The sequence below is a fragment of the Asterias amurensis genome, chromosome 11, assembly GCF_032118995.1.
Source record: "Asterias amurensis chromosome 11, ASM3211899v1".
In the NCBI taxonomy this organism is placed as follows: Eukaryota; Metazoa; Echinodermata; class Asteroidea; order Forcipulatida; family Asteriidae; genus Asterias; species Asterias amurensis.
The window spans coordinates 20,559,257-20,577,473 of record NC_092658.1 but is presented as its reverse complement, the minus strand read 5'-3'; the positions used below and the strand labels follow the sequence as shown (position 1 = coordinate 20,577,473).

General features: G+C 37.6%; 1 protein-coding gene across 1 annotated transcript in view; it reads right to left on the bottom strand.

Annotated features, from left to right (window-relative positions):
* Positions 1 to 18,217, bottom strand: part of LOC139943655 (protein CLEC16A-like) — a 131,379-nt gene that overhangs the window by 11,669 nt on the left and 101,493 nt on the right. The window contains exon 22 of the mRNA XM_071940386.1: positions 5,039 to 5,178. Within this exon, the coding sequence (XP_071796487.1) occupies positions 5,039 to 5,178 (140 nt within the window). The remainder of the gene's footprint in view (positions 1 to 5,038; positions 5,179 to 18,217) is intronic.

Sequence of the window (18,217 nt, the reverse complement as noted above, 5' to 3'; positions counted from 1 at the left end):
CGAGAAGTAGGCATGCAAGGGTGCCTCTGGCTGCCAGCCACATCAACCCATTATGACCACGGAGCACAGCCAAGATCGAAAGTGTTTGATTTTTTCCTGAGGGAGGAAAACTGGATAGTCTGAAAAACCCTCGTGGCACAGCAGAGAACCAATGCACATCTCAACTCACATATTGCCCCGACCGGGATTCGAACCGGGGTCACCTTGGTGAGAGGCGAGCGCTTTACACACAAGCCAACCATGCCACCCCAATAATGACAACAGTAATGCCATCAACCCAATGTTGTCATTGGTTACAGACCTTCCAGAATTGTCCAATATCCTCCACATAGTGTAACTCAACAACAAATTGTTTAGATGATATTGGTGTGGTCGGACCAGTGGTAATAAACTGTAATTAGAGTCTCGCAGAGCCCCCAAAATCAGACAACTTGCAGGATATTGGAGGGTTAGCATTTGGAAATATCGTAACAAAACCTTCCCTCCAGCCGGTATAAATTCAATATATGATGCACAAAAGTAACCAACTTAAAACTACGCATATTAAAATTAAAATAAAAAATAAATCAAAATAATTAAATAAAACATTCAAATAACATCTATTTTCAATTCGAAACATTCTCTTCTCTGGTACATGTACAAGGTCATGCTTACTGGTTTTTTTTCTCAATCATGCTTATAGTTAGTCTTGTCTAAAGTCTTGGAAAGATTAGTGGGTGGCTTGGGAGGAGTCTAACCTTCTCTCTGTCTTTTGGTCTCGCTTTCTTAGTTCGCACTTTGGGGGTAAATGGCGGGAGGGAAACACAGTGTTAGATAATTCAATAGACACTTAAGGCTACAGAATATGAAAAGAAACCTCTATAAGTTACAGAGTAACACAAGAAACAGCTGTAGGCCACCCTACAGATTATGATCATAAACCTCTATTCATAAATACCTCAGACAGTTTCGCTATTCCTATTGGTGGAGAGCGCGTCACGTGGGTGTGTATAAACCTTTGTTTATGACCGGTAAAAAGTGTTAATTCATGGGCGTGACACGCGACCTTGCACCTGTTCTTTTAAGACAGTTTCTTCATTCCTATTGGTCGAGAGCAACGGCTGAAACAGTTGTGCCACATCATGCGATACGCGTGACGCGCACAGCATTCCCTTATAAGGAGTTGTTTACCCGAGGGCGGCGAAGGGCTTTACCGTTTCATAGCTGGAGGGGTGTTGTGTTGAAAGAAATCATTTAACAAAAAGTGATGATGTTTTTGACCGAAAAGGTATTTGTGAATGGGAATCAAAGTGTGTTGAATCGGTTTTCAACTAGTGGTTTAAACCCGCCGAGGCCTGGTTCTTGATAATTTACCTCGACTTCGTATCGGTAAAATTATCAAGAACCAGGCCTCGTTGGGATTAAACCACTAGTTGAAAACAACCATGTCTTGTATCCTTGTCAAACCTGTATAATACCTTTAAAGGGAAGGTACATGTTTGGTAGTTGTCAAGACCAGTCTTCTCACTTGGTGTATCCCATCATAAGAACAAAATAACAAGCCTGTGAAAATTTGGGCTCAATTGGTCATCAAAGTTGCGAAAAAAAGAAAAAACACCCTTGTTGGACGAATCTGTGTGCTTTCAGACAGGAATAAAAGACTTCTAGCAAGAAGTCTTTTATTATTTTAGTGAGAAATTACCTCTTTCTCAAAAACTACAATGCTTCAGAGGGAGTCGTTTCCCACAATGTTTTATACTATCAACAGCTCTCCAATGCTCGTTACCAAGTCAGTTTTTAAGTTAATATTTGTGTTGAGTAATTACCAAACGTGTACCTTCCCTTTAAATCTACTTAGAAATCGCATCAATATGAGGTCACTTCCTACTTGTATCGTCTTCTAAGAAAAACCCCTTTTATAAATAAACATGTTCCATGCCTATTGAAACAATATCCAAATTGAAATTCAAAACAATTGTCCCTAAGGAAATGCCTAAGACGTCAGACGGAATAACTTTACAACCAAAATATGTTTCGCTGAAAAATACGCTCTGGGATAAATAATATCTACCCCTAAACATATGTCAGGCATTTAAAGGCAGTGGACACTATTGGTAATTACTCAAAATAATTATTAGCATAAAACCTTTCTTGGTGACGAGTAATGGGGAGAAGTTGATAGTATAAAACATTGTGAGAAACAGCTCCCTCTGAAGTGCCACAGTTTTTGCGACAGAAGTAATTTTCCACGAATTTGATTTCAATACCTCAGATTTAGAATTTGAGGTCTCGAAATTAACCATCTAAATGCACACAACTTTGTTTTTTTCTTTCATTATTATCTCGCAAATTCGACGACCAACTGAGCTCAAATTTTCACAGGTTTGTTAATTTATGCATATGTTGAGATACATCAAGTGAGAAAACTGGTCTTTGACAATTACCAATAGTGTCCAGTGTCTTTAAGCAATGGTTTTGCGATGATTAAAGCATATCAAAGGAAATGGATAAATGGTACCAGATGTACCACTGACGTATAAAGAAAAAACAAAATATGAATCAAAATCACAGACAACCGCTTTCCACAGTGCCAGACGAGTGCCTCATGTCTGAGAGGGTATATGGTTAACCAGAACATGCCTAAAAGTAGGGCTTGAAGACACTGTGGTTTCAAGGAGTAAGACAGGAGAATTAAAGGCACTGGACACTATTGGTATTGACTCAAGATAACTAATTAGCATGAAAACGTTCTTGGCAACGAGCAATGGAAGTGTCGTGGCCGAGCGGTTAAGAGCACCGAATTCAAACTCTGGTGTTTCTGATCAGCAGAGTGTGGGTTCGAATCCCCAGCCGTGACACTTGTGTCCTTCAGCAAGACACTTAACTATTGCTTGGTCCTTCGGATGGGACGTAAAAGCCATTCACCCCGGTGTTCCTGGCTGTGGCTGCTGAATGTGCCGTAGCTACCTAATTTGGGTCTCAGAATTCATCGCTGCAATAATCTTTCTGAAAGTTTGTAAATACTAAGTGTTTGAGTATCTTGTTAGGTAGATGCATGCGTTATATGTGACCCACTCTGTGAAAATGAGTCAGATGTCGCCCAATGCATTATTAAGTTATGGACAGTTTAATGTGAAAAATGAATTTAAAAAATGGTTAACCTCTAGAACACTTACTTTTAGGTAATAAAGCTATGAATACAACAATTTTGTGGTCGTACTTATGTCTAATTTGTATCCTTTTGCGCGAAATGGTAGTTTACAATATCATTTTACTTGTATTTCGTTTTTCACAAAAAATGGTGTTGTGGCTAATTTCAAACAGGAGTAACTCAGCAACGCGATACACCCCAAAGCTTAAACATATACCAAATTACTGCTGCTGATGTGTTCTTTCCAGCCATGCATATAACTAAATTCTTGAAATTGCCTACATCTGACTCATTTTCACAGAGCGGGTCACATATAAGACTTCGATATTATTACTATTATTATTATTATTATTATTATTATTATTATTATTATTATTATTATTATTATTATTATTATTATTATTATTATTATTATTATTATTATTAATGGAGAGCTGTAGATAGTATCATTCTGAGAAGCGGTTCTTTAAGAGGAAACTTAGTTTTTGAGAGAGAGGTTTTATCTAACTCTAATAATAATAGAGTTCTGGCCTGAAGCATTTTATAAATGCATCTAAAATGCATTTTTTCATCATTCCCTTGCAACTTTTTCAATGACCAAATTTTCAAGGGTTTGTTATTTCATGCATATGTTGGGATACACAAAGTGAGAGTACAGGGCCCAATTTCATAAAGCTGCTTAAGCACAAAATTTTGCCTAAGCAAAAAAATCCTTGCTTAGTAAAATCTGATTACCGGCCAAGACTCCACTCAATTGTTATGCTTAGTAAACAATATTTAAATACCAGTCACAAGCAATGTATATGGCATGAAATTTTGGCCAGTAACATGTGTAAAATAAGCGAGCTATTTTCGTGCTTAAGCAATTTTTTTGCTTAAGCAGCTCTATGAAATTGGCCCCTGGTCTTTGACAATTTCTAATAGTATCCAGTGCCTTTAAACAAACGAGACCTCGCTTAAGGATGAGGGGGTTTTGCGGCCAAACGAGGGTGACTGCAAGTAGGTTAGTGGGTGTCATTGTGGTTTAGAGACGGGGCACAGTGGGTGGTTACTCATCGTGGGGAGCAAGATTTAGATTCAGTTTAATTCGACATTTGTCTCAAAATCATGCCACTTACTGAAAAACACTTAAAATGTTTGTTTGTTTGTATAACAAATAACTTGTATTAATAGACCATTCCCATGAAATATGTAAATTGCACGTAGCGCGTGCGCACTAACGTTTTGGTTGGCAAAATGAGGGAACATCGCGGTGTTTTGTACACGACTAATGGGTGCGTGACGCAGACGGGACTGCGCGTCTGCTTAGTGCACAACTCTACGGCGTTTGCCAACCAACAGGGTCTGCACGCATGTGTGAATGTAATAAACATGGTTCATGGGAAGGGTCCATTGACCTGTGCTAAGCTCCTGCGAAACATTCACTGTAAAAACAGCCCTGTGTTGCCAAAGTTTGTATCCGTTTGCAGGACTTGTGAAACAGACACTGGACATTATTGGTAATTGTCAAAGACCAGTCTTCTCACTTGGTGTATCTCAACGTATGCACAAAATAACAAAACTGTGAAAATTTGAAATCAAATGGTCGTCGAAGTTGCGAGATAATAATGGAAGAAAAGCACCCGTTCAGATGCTTGATTTCGGGACCTCAAAATCTAATTCTGAGGTCTCGAAATCAAATTCATGGAAACTTAATTCTTTCTCGACAACTATGGCACTTCAGAGTGAGCTGTTTCTCACAATGTTTTATACTATCAACAGCTCTCCATTGCTCATTACCAGGTAAGTTTTTTTGCTAAAACTTATATTGAGTAATTACCAATAGTGTCCATTGCCTTTAAAGCGCCTAATCTGAAGGCAACGTGCCCCATTATATTTGCTTCAATAAGATATAACTTAATGACCAACCTGATCCGGTCGCCCCCTTTGCCGTCTGCCCCATCGAGGGTTGAACCTGTCCTTTAGTTTGAGGATCTGAATGCCTTCTGTCTGATGATGCAAATAGACCTCGCCGTGCACCCATTACTTGTGCAATGGGAGCCATAGCCCTAGAGAGTCAAGAAAGAAAAGAAAAATCATAAATCTACATCCCCCAAAGTTCCGAAAGAAACATCTTAATATCATCAGTATGGATAAAGAAACAAATCAAATATTCTTTATCCCTTATGCAAATTTAAAGGCAGTGGACACTACTGGTAATTGTCAAAGACTAGTCTTCATAGTTGGTGTATCTCAACAAATGCATAAAACAACTAACCTGTGAAAAGTTTAGCTCAATCGGTCATCGAACTTGCGAGATATGAATGAAAGAAAAAAACACCCTTGTCACACGAAGGTGTGTGTGTTTAGACGGCTGATTTCCAGACCTCAAGTTCTAAATCTGAGGTCTCGCAATCAAATTCGTGGAAAATTACTTCTTTCTCAATAACTATGGCACTTCAGAGGGAGCCGTTTCTCACAATGTTTTATACCATCAACCCCTCCCCATTACTCGTCACCAAGAAAGGTTTTATGCCAATAATTATTTTGAGAAATTACCAATAGTGTCCACTGCCTTTAATCTCAGCAAGCCATGCATAAGTGACATTGCAATATTGCAATTCCAGGAAAAACCCTCCTGTCTACTGATGATGATGAATAATAACTGGAGCAAGAATTGTAGGGCCAAGTAAAACAAAATATCAGTTCGTGGTCCGGGCTAAAAACAAACCAGGAGGATGGGGCTTTTTTATTATATTGTTTGATTATTTCAAAGGTGGCCGCCAACAATTTTAGGTCAATCTCGCCACCAGTTCTTAAGTTTAAAGTCACTGCTTACTTGCTCTTTGCTTAATGTAGGTACAAGTTCCTAAAAGATTGGTTAGCTTAAAGCCATTGGACACTTTCGCTAAACAGTATTGTCCAAAGGCCCACACTTCGTGTATCACAACTTGTATATAAAATAACAAACCTGTGAAAAGCTAGGCTCAATTGGTCATCGGAGCCAGGAGAAAATAACGGGAAAACCCACCCTTGTTTCTGCACGTTTCGCCGTGTAATGACATGTGCTCAAAAGAAATCCGAAATTCTCGACGACGAGAATTGATAATTGTTTTAATGTTTTCTCAAAAAGTAAAGCATTTCATGTAATAATATTTCAAGAGAAGTCTGTCACCATTACCTTCTATGAACCCTGTAAGTTATTTGTAAATCTGTGAACTTATTTTTTTTTTCTGTTCCGAAAGTGTATAATGGCTTTAATAGTACACACAGAAAGTTGTATTTTTGAATGAGAAAAAACATGTATAAAAAAAGAAAGAAAAAAAAAAAAAAAAAAAAAAAAAAGGATCCTGTCTTAAGAAAAGGATGAGGGAGGGAACGATCGATCAACTGGTATTTTTTTGTATTTGGCCTAATGGCTGATGGGGCCTCATGATTGTACAATAAGGCCCATGGGTTTTGCTGCATGAGAGAAAGACACACAAACACACATACACAAAAGAGATATCCACAGGCTCGCTCGCTGGTAGGATGGACTTGGGTCTCTGAGATTTATTAATTATTACGCCCCCCATGGATTGTCTATGAACGAAAAAAAGAAAATAATACTCGCTGTGACCTTGTCTGAACGGAACTTGGCTGGACAAATCGGGTTACTTGCTGAAAAAGCTTACTGAACAGATGGAATCATTTATAGTTTGTGACATATGAAGTATATGTTGGGGGAGGGGAAGGTTGACCGCAAGGTTTCTTAAAGGCACTGAACATCTTTGGTAAATGTTGAAGACCAGTATTCTAACTTGGAATATCCCAACATAGTCATAAAAGTCGAAGTTGCAAGACGATAATGAAAAATCACCTTGTTGCACAAACGCGAGTGCTTTCAGATGCCTCAAAAAAGGGTTCGGGTCTGAAGTCTTTTAATATTTGCTTTTGAGTGAGAAATTACCTCTCTCTAAAAACTATGTTACTTCAGAGAGAGCCGCTGCTTATGACGATTTATACTTTCAACAGCTCTCCATTGCTCATGACCAAGTTAGTTTTTATGCTCACAACTATTTTGAGTAGTAACTAATAGTGTCGGGTGCCTTTAACCATCGAGTACAATTTGTTTTTAACTTCACCAACTTCCTGAAAGACCTTTCTATTACATCACATACATTATAGCAGTTGTGTAATCTTAAAGGCAATGGCCACTATTGGTAATTACTCAAAATTGTTATTAGCATAAAACCTTACTTGGTAACGAGTAATGGGGAGAGGTTGATAGTATAAAACATTGTGAGAAACGGCTCCCTCTGAAGTGGAGTAGTTTTTGAAAAAGAAGTTATTTTCCACGATTTTGATTTCGAGACCTCAGGTTTAGAATTTGAGGTCTTGAAATCAAGCATCTGAAAGCACACAACCTCGTGTGAAAAGGGTGTTTTTTCTTTCATTAAAATCTCCTAACTTTGACGACCGATTGAGCTCAAATTTTCACAAGTTTGTTATTTTACACATATGTTGAAATACATTAAGTGAGAAGACTGGTCTTTGACAATTACCAATAGTGTCCAGTGTCTTTAATAATGTTATCTTATTCCGATGTGTGTGTAACACTTAGTGGCAGGACATTCTCTTCCAAAGACGTGTTTGTTTCTTTCAGGCAATCTGTCTCTGCTCAAAGAAGCTTCAATAATGTCCTTTATTTTGTTGATGACATTTTTACACTTTCATGTTTGCTTATGCACTATGTATACATGCTGCCCCAGAAAAACAAGATCAATATAAATAGACTATGTAATGTGTATAGACCTACGCTTTTATTTCTGTCTTATTTTCGAAATTTTTCTCGGGCAAGAATAAAAGTACAAGCCAGGACAAGATTTTATGTCAATATCCCCCACTTGACAAGTTTCTATGCCAAAATCCTTGGGTCCAGTAAATATTCTGATCAGTCCTACATTCCTACGGATTCTCAACCAAAATTCAAGCACTGTAGGTCCTCCTGGTTTTGTTTTTATCATTACAAGCCTGGTATCCGACCTTTAAATCCATTGGACACTTTCAGTAAACAGTATTGTCCAAGGCCCACACTTTGTGTATCACAACTTATATATAAAATAACAAACCTGTGAAAATTTAGGCTCAATCGGTCATCAGAGTCGGAAGAAAATAACGGGAAAAACCCACCCTTGTTTTTCCGCACGTGTCATGACATGTGTTTACTATAAATCCGTAATTCTCGTTGTCGAGAATGGATAATTGTTTTAATGTTTTCTAAAAAAAAGTAAAGCGTTCCATGGAATAATATTTCAAGAGAAGTCTTTTACCATTACCTTCTGTAAACCCTGTAAGTTATTTGTAAATCTGTGATCTTTTTTTTCTTTTTGTCTGTTCCGAACGTGTATATTTTTTTAAAGGATTTGGGTACCTTTTCAAAAGGTCCATAGATTTACATTAAACTTACAGGGTTTAAAGATAATGATAGTAGAAAGCTTCCCTTCAAATATTACTTACTGAGGTGCTGTGGTTTTTAAGAAATGAGTAAAAGAAATGAGTCTCATGAGACGAAAATTATTTTCATGACATTGTTTTACTCATTTCCCAAAAACTACAGCACCTCAGCACGTAATATTTTCAGGGAAGCTTTCTACTATATCATTATCTTCAAGCTGTGTAAGTTAAGTGTAAATCTGTGGACATTGTGTGTTTTGTCCTACAAAAGTTACATACACCCTTTAAACAGAATGCAAAAGTAGGGAACCTTTGAAATGCCACCCCGCAAGCCCCTTGATCTATATGTAGGAGTGAGCACAAAAACACTATAAACACGAATTACTGTTTCACAAATAGAATGTAAATAAGAAATGCCCGAAGCTTCAGACACAATGTGCCCATCTGTTTACGTACATCCGTTTGTTGTCGAGTACATGGACATGTTTAAAGTTAAAGGCAGTGGACACCATTGGTAATTGTCAATGACTAGCCTTCACAGTTGGTGTATCTCAATATATGCATAAAATAACAAACCTGTGAAATTTTTAGCTCAATCGGTCGTCGAAGTTGCGAGATAATAATGAAAGAAAAACACCCTTGTCACACGAAGTTGTGTGCATATGGTTGATTTCGAGACCTCAAATTCTAAACCTGAGGTCTCAAAATCAAATTCATGGAAAATTACTTCTTTCTCGAAAACTATGTCACTTCAGAGGGAGCTGTTTCTCACAATGTTTTATACTATCAACCTCTCCCCATTACTCGTCACCAAGAAAGGTTTTATTCTAATGATTATTTTGAGTAATTACCAATAGTGTCCACCGCCTTTAACAACAATATCCCAAAGGTGTACACTCTTTTTTTTGAGGGGGAAAAAGAAATGCATCGACCAACTCCCTAGTCATGCTTTCACTCAAAGCTAAAATAAAATAAAATAACAAAAAATTGAAGGGAAAAAAAACAAAGAAAAGAAAAAAGATACTGACATTAACTTGGTTCCAAAGAAGTAGCTAAAAAAATATGTTAAGGGGGGAAAAAAAGATACTGCATTTAACTCTGTTCCTGAAGAAGTTCTATTATTGTATTATTGTGTTTTTTATTTATTATTGCCTATGGATCAACGCCTACCTAGAATTCCTGATAATGCATTTTGAACAGGTAATCCATGGAGCTCAATCCCTGGAGGGTGGATACAGGGGGGGGGGGGGCTAGCAAAATGACATTTCAAGCTCTTTACAAATCCCTCTAGCTTATTAATAGGCTCCAGGGCAGCCTTTTACATCTTTTCTGTCTCGGGGCATCGGGCTAAAAGTAAATTCCTATTCTAGGAAAAAATATCCAGAGAGGGCAGTAAATATGTGCATATATGGTTGATTCTGTCACTCAGATTAGAGATGTGCCTGGGGGAGGAGGTTAGCGTGGACACCTTTATGTTATTGTACAGTTTAAGCACAGAACCTTGGGGCAAATTCAGGGGGTTACACAAGGGTCCGTTTTTGGCCCTGCTCATACATGGAATTCTGCAAGTATCATAAGCTGGAGGATTCTGGTCAACATCTGGGTGTTATTTCGTTGCATTCAATAATTTGCATTCAGTATTTATAATCATGGAGGTAGTTCTATCTCCACGCTACAATCAAACAGGTATAACAAAGCGCTTGAGAGGAAAATGTAGGACGAAGGCGTAGAGGTTATACGGGGGCGGTATTCAGGGAGAGGGTCTGGGATGATTTTATGTATTACAAACATCAAACTGCCTTAGAGACATTAGTTTTATTCCCCTATTGAAGGGATTACTTCGTCAGAGTACAATGAATTATTACTTGTCAGCCTTGAAAAACAACAAAAATAATGCAAACAATTGCGGGGGAGTATTTTGGCAAAACATCAAACCATAGAATATAGTAAAATTTGTTTTCTTGTAAAGGGTATATTGTACACAATGATCGAGTATATGTTGGCCAGTTCAGCTCATCAATTGTCCACAAGGTATGTATGTGTCTCCCAAAACCCTCTCGTCCCACATCCACCTCTATTGCAAGTACATCAATGTACAAAGTGCATGGGCCCTTTTCAAATACTTGGCTTCGGCTTTGGATTCGGCTTCCGACTATGTCTTCTCGTCTGAAGACCTGAGTGCAGACTAAGTTTGGGCGATATCGATTTATTTTATTCAAGATATATCGCCGACAATATATCGCGATATTCGATATAGTCGTGATTAATTAAATTTGACATCATCAGTCTTCAAATTCCCAGTGAAAGTTGTAGAAGAGACAGTCATAGCATAAGAGAGGTGTTCTAATGACCTATTCTTCTGGTTTACTCCAAACCTATGGTGTGCAAGATGTCTCAGCTAGGAAATACATCGCGATATTGCGATACTAAATCGATATTGCGATACATTGCGATATATTGCGATATATCGTGATATATCGATATTTCGATTAAAACCAAATTGATCCGATATCGAAATCGTTTCCAAATTAGTATTGCGATAATATCGTGGTACCGCCCAAGCTTAGTGCAGACGCAGAGTCCACGCAATTGTCAAAACAACAGCTTGCCTGAGCTGAATCTGGAGTGGAAGACATGGTTTTGAAAAGGGCCATAGTATAATATAAACTCATAACACACATAAAAGTTTGCCAAACTTTAACAACCCCTTGAGTCGCAAGGTTGTCATAAGAATTGACAGCACTCTTTAAATATTGATACTTATTTAAAAGAATAATGACTGTCCAGGGACGAGTTCTCTTAAACTAGAAACTAAATGGGTCACTGATGTGTCAACTCTGGGGATCCACACTGTAGAAATCCCAAATGGGTTTTTTTGTTTATAAGTTTTATGTACCTAGTGCAAAGTTTGCACAGTGCTTGGATCACACAGCCTGTGTTCACTTAACCAGGAGAATAGGTTTTCCCCCCGAGGGTTTTCTACTGAATGTGTCGCAGCACCTTGTAAATTACTCAGTCTCGTATAAAACCCACCCCAAAACAACAACCCAGGAGTCATCTCCAGAAAGAGAGAATGAAGGTTAGAAACTTAACCGAACTTGTTCAGATCTTGATCCATCATTGAAGCAAATTCAGTTTACAACAACTTTGACAACATTTCTTACAAATTTAGACGTTTTCATGGAATCTTCCATCAAAACGGAGACCTTTTATCAGAAATACAAAAAACTGCGACGAAGTCCAAAATGCAACAAAAGACACTTGTTACATGTACAAATAATGGTTTTAAAAAAAAGGGACCCTAGGAAATTCTAGGAAGCTAAAATGAATAGTTAACAAACCCTCAAAGCGTGACCCTTATACCTGGGTGTTAAAAAACCCAGGCAAAGTAAACACAGTGAGTAGGGTCTAACAACAGCAAGCGACAAAACTGGATAGTAGAATAAAAGACCTTTGCATTTTCAAGTGCCAAACCAGGTGGGCATAATTTCATAGAGCTGCTTAAAGGCTGTGGACACTATTGGTAATTGTCAAAGACTAGTCTTCACACTTGGTGTATCTTAACATATGCATAAAATAACAAACCTGTAAAAATTTGAGCTCAATCAGTCGTCGAAGTTGCGAGATAATAATGAAAGAAAAAACACCCTTGTCACACGAAGTTGTGTGCATATGGTTGATTTCGAGACCTCAAATTCTAAACCTGAGGTCTCGAAATCAAATTCGTGGAAAATTACTTCTTTCTCGAAAACTACGTCACTTCAGAGGGAGTCGTTTGTCACAATGTTTTATACTATCAACCTCTCCCCATTACTCGGAGTCAAGAAAGGTTTTATGATAATAATTATTTTGCGTAATTACCAATAATGTCCACTGCCTTTAACAATTTCTGTTTGACAGATAACAGTTTTACTGATTTTTTTTCTGAGCACAAAGAAACTAGATAAATGGTGTTTGAAGCTTTGCATGGTGTGGAGAATAAGAGTAACTATAAATGTAAATATGATTGCCGGTACAACCATGAGTGAAATCTGTTTTGAAGGAGTGGTGGCTCTGAAAAGAGCCGGTTTGGTCTCGATGTTTCTAACAGTAAACTCTGCTTGCTTCAGGAGACGAGCAGAGCATACTGTGGTAAAAGTCGAGACCAAACCGGCACTTTTCAGAGCCACCACTCCTCAAAAGAAATTTTACTCATGATTGTACCCGCAATTTTACTATTCATATTTATATTCATAGTTACTCCAGAAATTAGATTAAAGTTGAAAGAATATCATGTATGTTTATATCCGCAGGCCATTTTGGCAGGTAGGCTGTTTGGGACAGCGAACTACCTTTGAAAAAAAGCTTATACGCATAAATTTCTCATACATAATGCATCATTTCCCAATGGACCATTTCTAAGGGTATGTAATAAGCTGTTTGCATGAATAACACTATGCGTTCATTGCAATTCCAGAAAACTACGCCAAGGGTACCAGCAAGTATTTATAAAAAAGAGAATTCTTTCAACACCTAATAAAGCTATCATGAGAGGCTACTAATGTAGACTACTGTTGCAAGGGTCTACATAGGCTTTAAAGCAGATCAATTTAGCCTTCAAGAAAGTCTCTGTCAAATGGTCAAAATGTCCGGCCATTAACTCTTTCGTTTTGCATTAGAAAGTAGTTACCTATAAAACTGTGCCCAGATGTGGGGAATACACACTACTACTTATAATAATAAATAATAATAATAAGACTTGTAATGCGCACATATCCACCCTGCTGGGTGTTCAAGGCGCAGTAAAACCAAGAACAAAAAACAAAAACAAAAACAAAACACAACACAAAGAAAAACAGACACAACAAAATTAGTCATTGAAAACCTGTGACATGAGATAAGTTTTGAGAAGAGACTTGAATGTTGCAGTACAAAGACAAGATCGAAGATTACTGAATTACATGAATGCATTAAAGGCAGTGGACACTATTGGTAATTACTCAAAAATAATTATTAGCATTCAACCTTTCTTGGTGACGAGTAATGGGGAGAGGTTGATGGTATAAAACATTGTGAGAAACGGCTCCCTCTGAAGTGCCATAGTTTTCGAGAAAGAAGTAATTTTCCACGAATTTGATTTTGAGACCTCAAGTTTAGAACTTGAGGTCTCGAAATCAACCATCTAAACGTACACAACTTCGTGTGACAAGGGTGTTTTTTTCTTTCATTATTATCTCACAAGTTCGATGACCGATTGAGCTCAAATTTTCACATGTTTGTTATTTTATGCCTATGTTGAGATACACCAACTGTGAAGGCTAGTCTTTAACAATTACCAATAGTGTCCACTGCCTTTAAAGCTTGGAATCTTACAGGATATAGTGCAAGTAAGTTCCAGATTTATGCCATTAATTTGAAACAGAGTAAATTATGCCCATGAACAACATGAATACTGTTGGAAGCGCTTTGAGACATGGTGTAATAAAAAATACCCACCCCCCCCCCAACATAATTTGTAAATAAGTAGTTTACAGACAGAAAGTGTAGACACATAACATGTGGCAAGGTTTTTCTCTAAAAAAAAAACCAAGAACACTAACATTACATTCAGACTTTTACACAATAAAAACCAAATAAGATGTCATAAATACACAACTCATTAAAAAATAATCATTGCATAAACAATTTACAGACAGAAAAAATGGTGGATGCATTAAAAGCGTCAAGGTTTTTCTCTTAAAAAAACAACATCACTCACAATACATTCGGCTTTCACACACAACAAACAAATAAAAGATGTCTTTACTACACCACTCATTAACCATGTTTGTCACACATGATACATTCTCATCCCCTAAGCATGTTTGCTGAAGGCACACCCATCTTTTCTCCTATCTTTTCTCTCCTCTCCATGGAAAGCAGTCAAAACAATTCTCCCTCGATAAACAAAATCTGCCAGGTCATAATTAGATCTCGGCAGAGCCCCAGTACTACCCTGGCCGGATTCTCGGAAAACCTCGCATTGAGGAATTTCATAATCACCCCAAGTACTGTGTGCCAAGGTTTTTATTTTATTTTATCAATGGTTGAGGCAGCTCAGAGAGACTCAACACCCTAGGGGGTAATTTCTACATCTGTGCATAACATGACGTTTTGTCCACGCACCATCTGTGAATATGCCAGCGTGGATGGTATATGGGGGGGCTCAGACTTAGAGCCCCTGCATGATGCAAATTGTTGTAAAAGGGCAGATCTGTGTAGATTACATTTCGATTAATACATTTAGATTCATAGAATTCACATGAACAACTGACATTTGGGAAATTTTCCATAAATATCACTCTGTCCCTAAGGGACAGCAATAAATTGATCAAAATAGTAAACACCTTTTGACAAATTCGATCAGGAAGTGACAACATCGGTCATGAGTAACATTTGTGACTGGTATCCTGATAACTTTTGCTTAGCAGATATTTGTTCAGCAATATTTTCTGCTCTTGTCTTTAAGTATACAACTTAGGCCTATTTCATTTCACTCTATGAGTTATTGATTTATGTATAAAATATGACAAGGGCTCAAGTCCAACAAATTTTTCAACCCCCAAAAATCAGTACTAATAGGTAAGCTGTTATTAGAAAACAAAAGGAAGCAGTAAAAACAGTAGAAACTGTTTGAAGTAAACTTGTACATGAAATAATCTTATTTCCATAAAGAAATAACCCATTCCCTCCTCCCCGCTACAAAGCGGCGCCCCCCCCCAAACAAATACCCACAAAATGCTGAAAAACAAGCCCAAATAGCAGACAGAAACCACAAAAAGTAATCCAAACAAATTAACAATCAATGAACAACCGTATAATCCCAGCTTTCCAGATAAACAACAAATTAACTCAGCTGCATTGACTGCAATATTCAATTTATTTTGGCCTTTTGAGTGTTCAACCATGACGCTATTAGTTTTTCAATTCAATTATAAGCGACCAGATGTACACAACACCTGGGGTTCACTTCAGAATGAGAAGTCGTAACCAATAACCATTTCTGTCATTGGCCAGTGATTAAAGGCAGTGGACACTATTGGTAATTATTCAAAATAATTTTTAGCATAAAACCTTAATTGGTAGTGAGTAATGGAGAGCGATTGATAGTATAAAACATTGTGAGAAACGGCTCCCTCTGAAGTAACGTAGTTTTTCGGGAAAGAAGTAATTTTCCACGAATTTGATTTTGAGACCTTAGAAATAGATTTTGAGGGTCTTGAAATCAAGGTTCTGAAAGCACACAACTTCGTGTGACGATGGTCCAACAAGGGTGTTTTTTCTTTCATTAATATCTTGCAACTTCGATGACCGATTGAGCTCAAATTTTCACAGGTTTGCATATGTTGAGATACACCAACTGTGAAGACAAGTCTTTGACAGTTACCAATAGTGTCCAGTGTCTTTAATCAGGGAGATTGCCAAATGTCTTTATTTCAGAACATTGATTGATTGATTGATTTGATTGATTGATTTTCAGGAAACTTTCTGGCGAAACAGAACTTGAGTTGGCAGAAAAATCATAGCAGAGCTTCTTATAATGCCCCCTGGCAAGAAAATCAAGATCTGAAGTGGGTCACATCCTAACCTTTGGTTAGAGTTGAGCTACTTTATTTTATTTCAGCCACAACCAACAGCACAGGGGCCAATAACAGATTAGATAAAAACATTAAATTACTTTGAGCATTTTGCCAAGAAAGGTGAAGGAGTGGACATGAGAAGCAAATAGGTGTATCCCTATAATAGGGTCTGTGTGAGGCCTGACTTGGAAGGAGATGTCCATTTCTAATACATAAATGAACTGCTACATTTTCAGGGCTGCAGACATTTTAATCTTTCAATCAGGAAGATTCTACACAACAAGCAGGGAGATATTTAGATATAACTTGGGTTTGCGGTAACACCATGTGTGTATCTACTTGCCAGGTAGAGTTTTTTTCTTCGAGAACTGTCTTTCTTTATTCTACTACCGCGGAGTAGATTTTTCGAATGTTTAGAATTACATCAAACATAACAGAGACAAAGTTTCCATAATCAGGGTGATTTGTTGAATATCAGACAACACAGAGCTGCCAGTCTTTTATTATTTTTTAGTGAGAAACTACCTCTTTATCAAAAACTATGTTACTTCGGAGAGAGTCGTTTCCCACAATGTTTTATACTATTAACAACCTCCAACGCTCCTTACCGAGTCAGTTTTTAAAATATATTTGTTTTGAGTAATTACGGTACCAGGAGATTTTCAAATTTGTTCATCAAACATGGAAGAATGGTTAATGTTGTACAACAGTCAGGAAGATATTTAGAATGATATTCCTCATTGTTTAGAAAAATGTTTCCCCAATCAGGGAGATTTTCAAATTCATTCATGGAATTTTCATGGAACTTTCAGTAAAATTGGCAAGTAGAGTGTCACGGCCGAGCGGTTAAGAGCAGCGATTTAAAGTTCTGGTGCTTTTTTTTGTACGTGGAGTGTGGGTTCGAATCCCGGTCGTGACACTTGTGTCCTTGAGCAAGATACTTTACTATAATTGCTTCTCTTCACCCAGGGGGTATTAAATGGGTACCTGCGAGGGTACAGGTTGATATTGTGAATGAAAAAGCCTTTGGAGCGATATAAACTGTTGCCCAGGTTGTATACTCCCCAGGGAGCTGAGAAACATTAAAAAAGGATGTTATTGGCCCTATGACCAGGGCACTTAGGTAAAGCGCTTAGAGAATTAAGTGTTAGTTATTAGGCGCTATATAAATCGAAAATCGAAAGTTAATTAAAGCCATTATACACTTTCAGTAAACAGTATTGTCCAAGTCCCACACTTCGTGTATCACAACTTATATATAAAATAACAATCCTGTGGAAATTTAGGCTCAATCGGACATCGGAGTCGGGAGAAAATAACGGGAAAACCCACTCCTGTTTTCGCGCGTTTCGCCGTGTCATGACATGTGTTTATAACAAATCCGTAATTCTCGTTAACGAGAATTTATATTGTTTTACCGTTTTCTCAAAAAGTAAAGCATTTCATGGACTAATATTTCAAGAGAAGTCTTTCACCATTACCTTCTGTAAACCCTGTAAATTATTTGTAAATCTGTGAACTTTTTTTTTTTTTCTGTACCGAAAGGGTCCAATGGCTTTAACTCTGCAAGTTTGGCTTTGGACAGAAGGAGACGGTGAACATCACAGCAGAGCTCCGCATCGCCACCTGACAGGAAAATCCAGATCTTCAAGATGTGGGTCATATCGTGCCCTTTGTTAAAGGCACTGCAACCGATTTCACGAAACGCTAGCATTAATCCTCTCTCGAGGCTCTTCCTGACTTAGGATGGGTTCAATGCATCCTAACATTTATGGTTCTGGAACTTAACTCATCCTAAATCCTAAGATTAATCCTAATTTAGAAAGAGTTTTGTAAAATCCAACGACTAGCACAGTTTATTACTGTCAAAGTCCAGTGTTCTCACTTTGTGTATCCCAACATATATTAATAAAATAATAAATCTGTGAAAAAAAGTAAAGCATTTCATGCTATACTATTTCAAGGGAAATCTTTCACCATTACCTTCTGTAAACCCTGTAACTTATTTGTAAATCTGTGAACTTTTTATTTTTTTCTGTTCCAAATGTGTCCAATGGCTTTAAGCAATTGATTT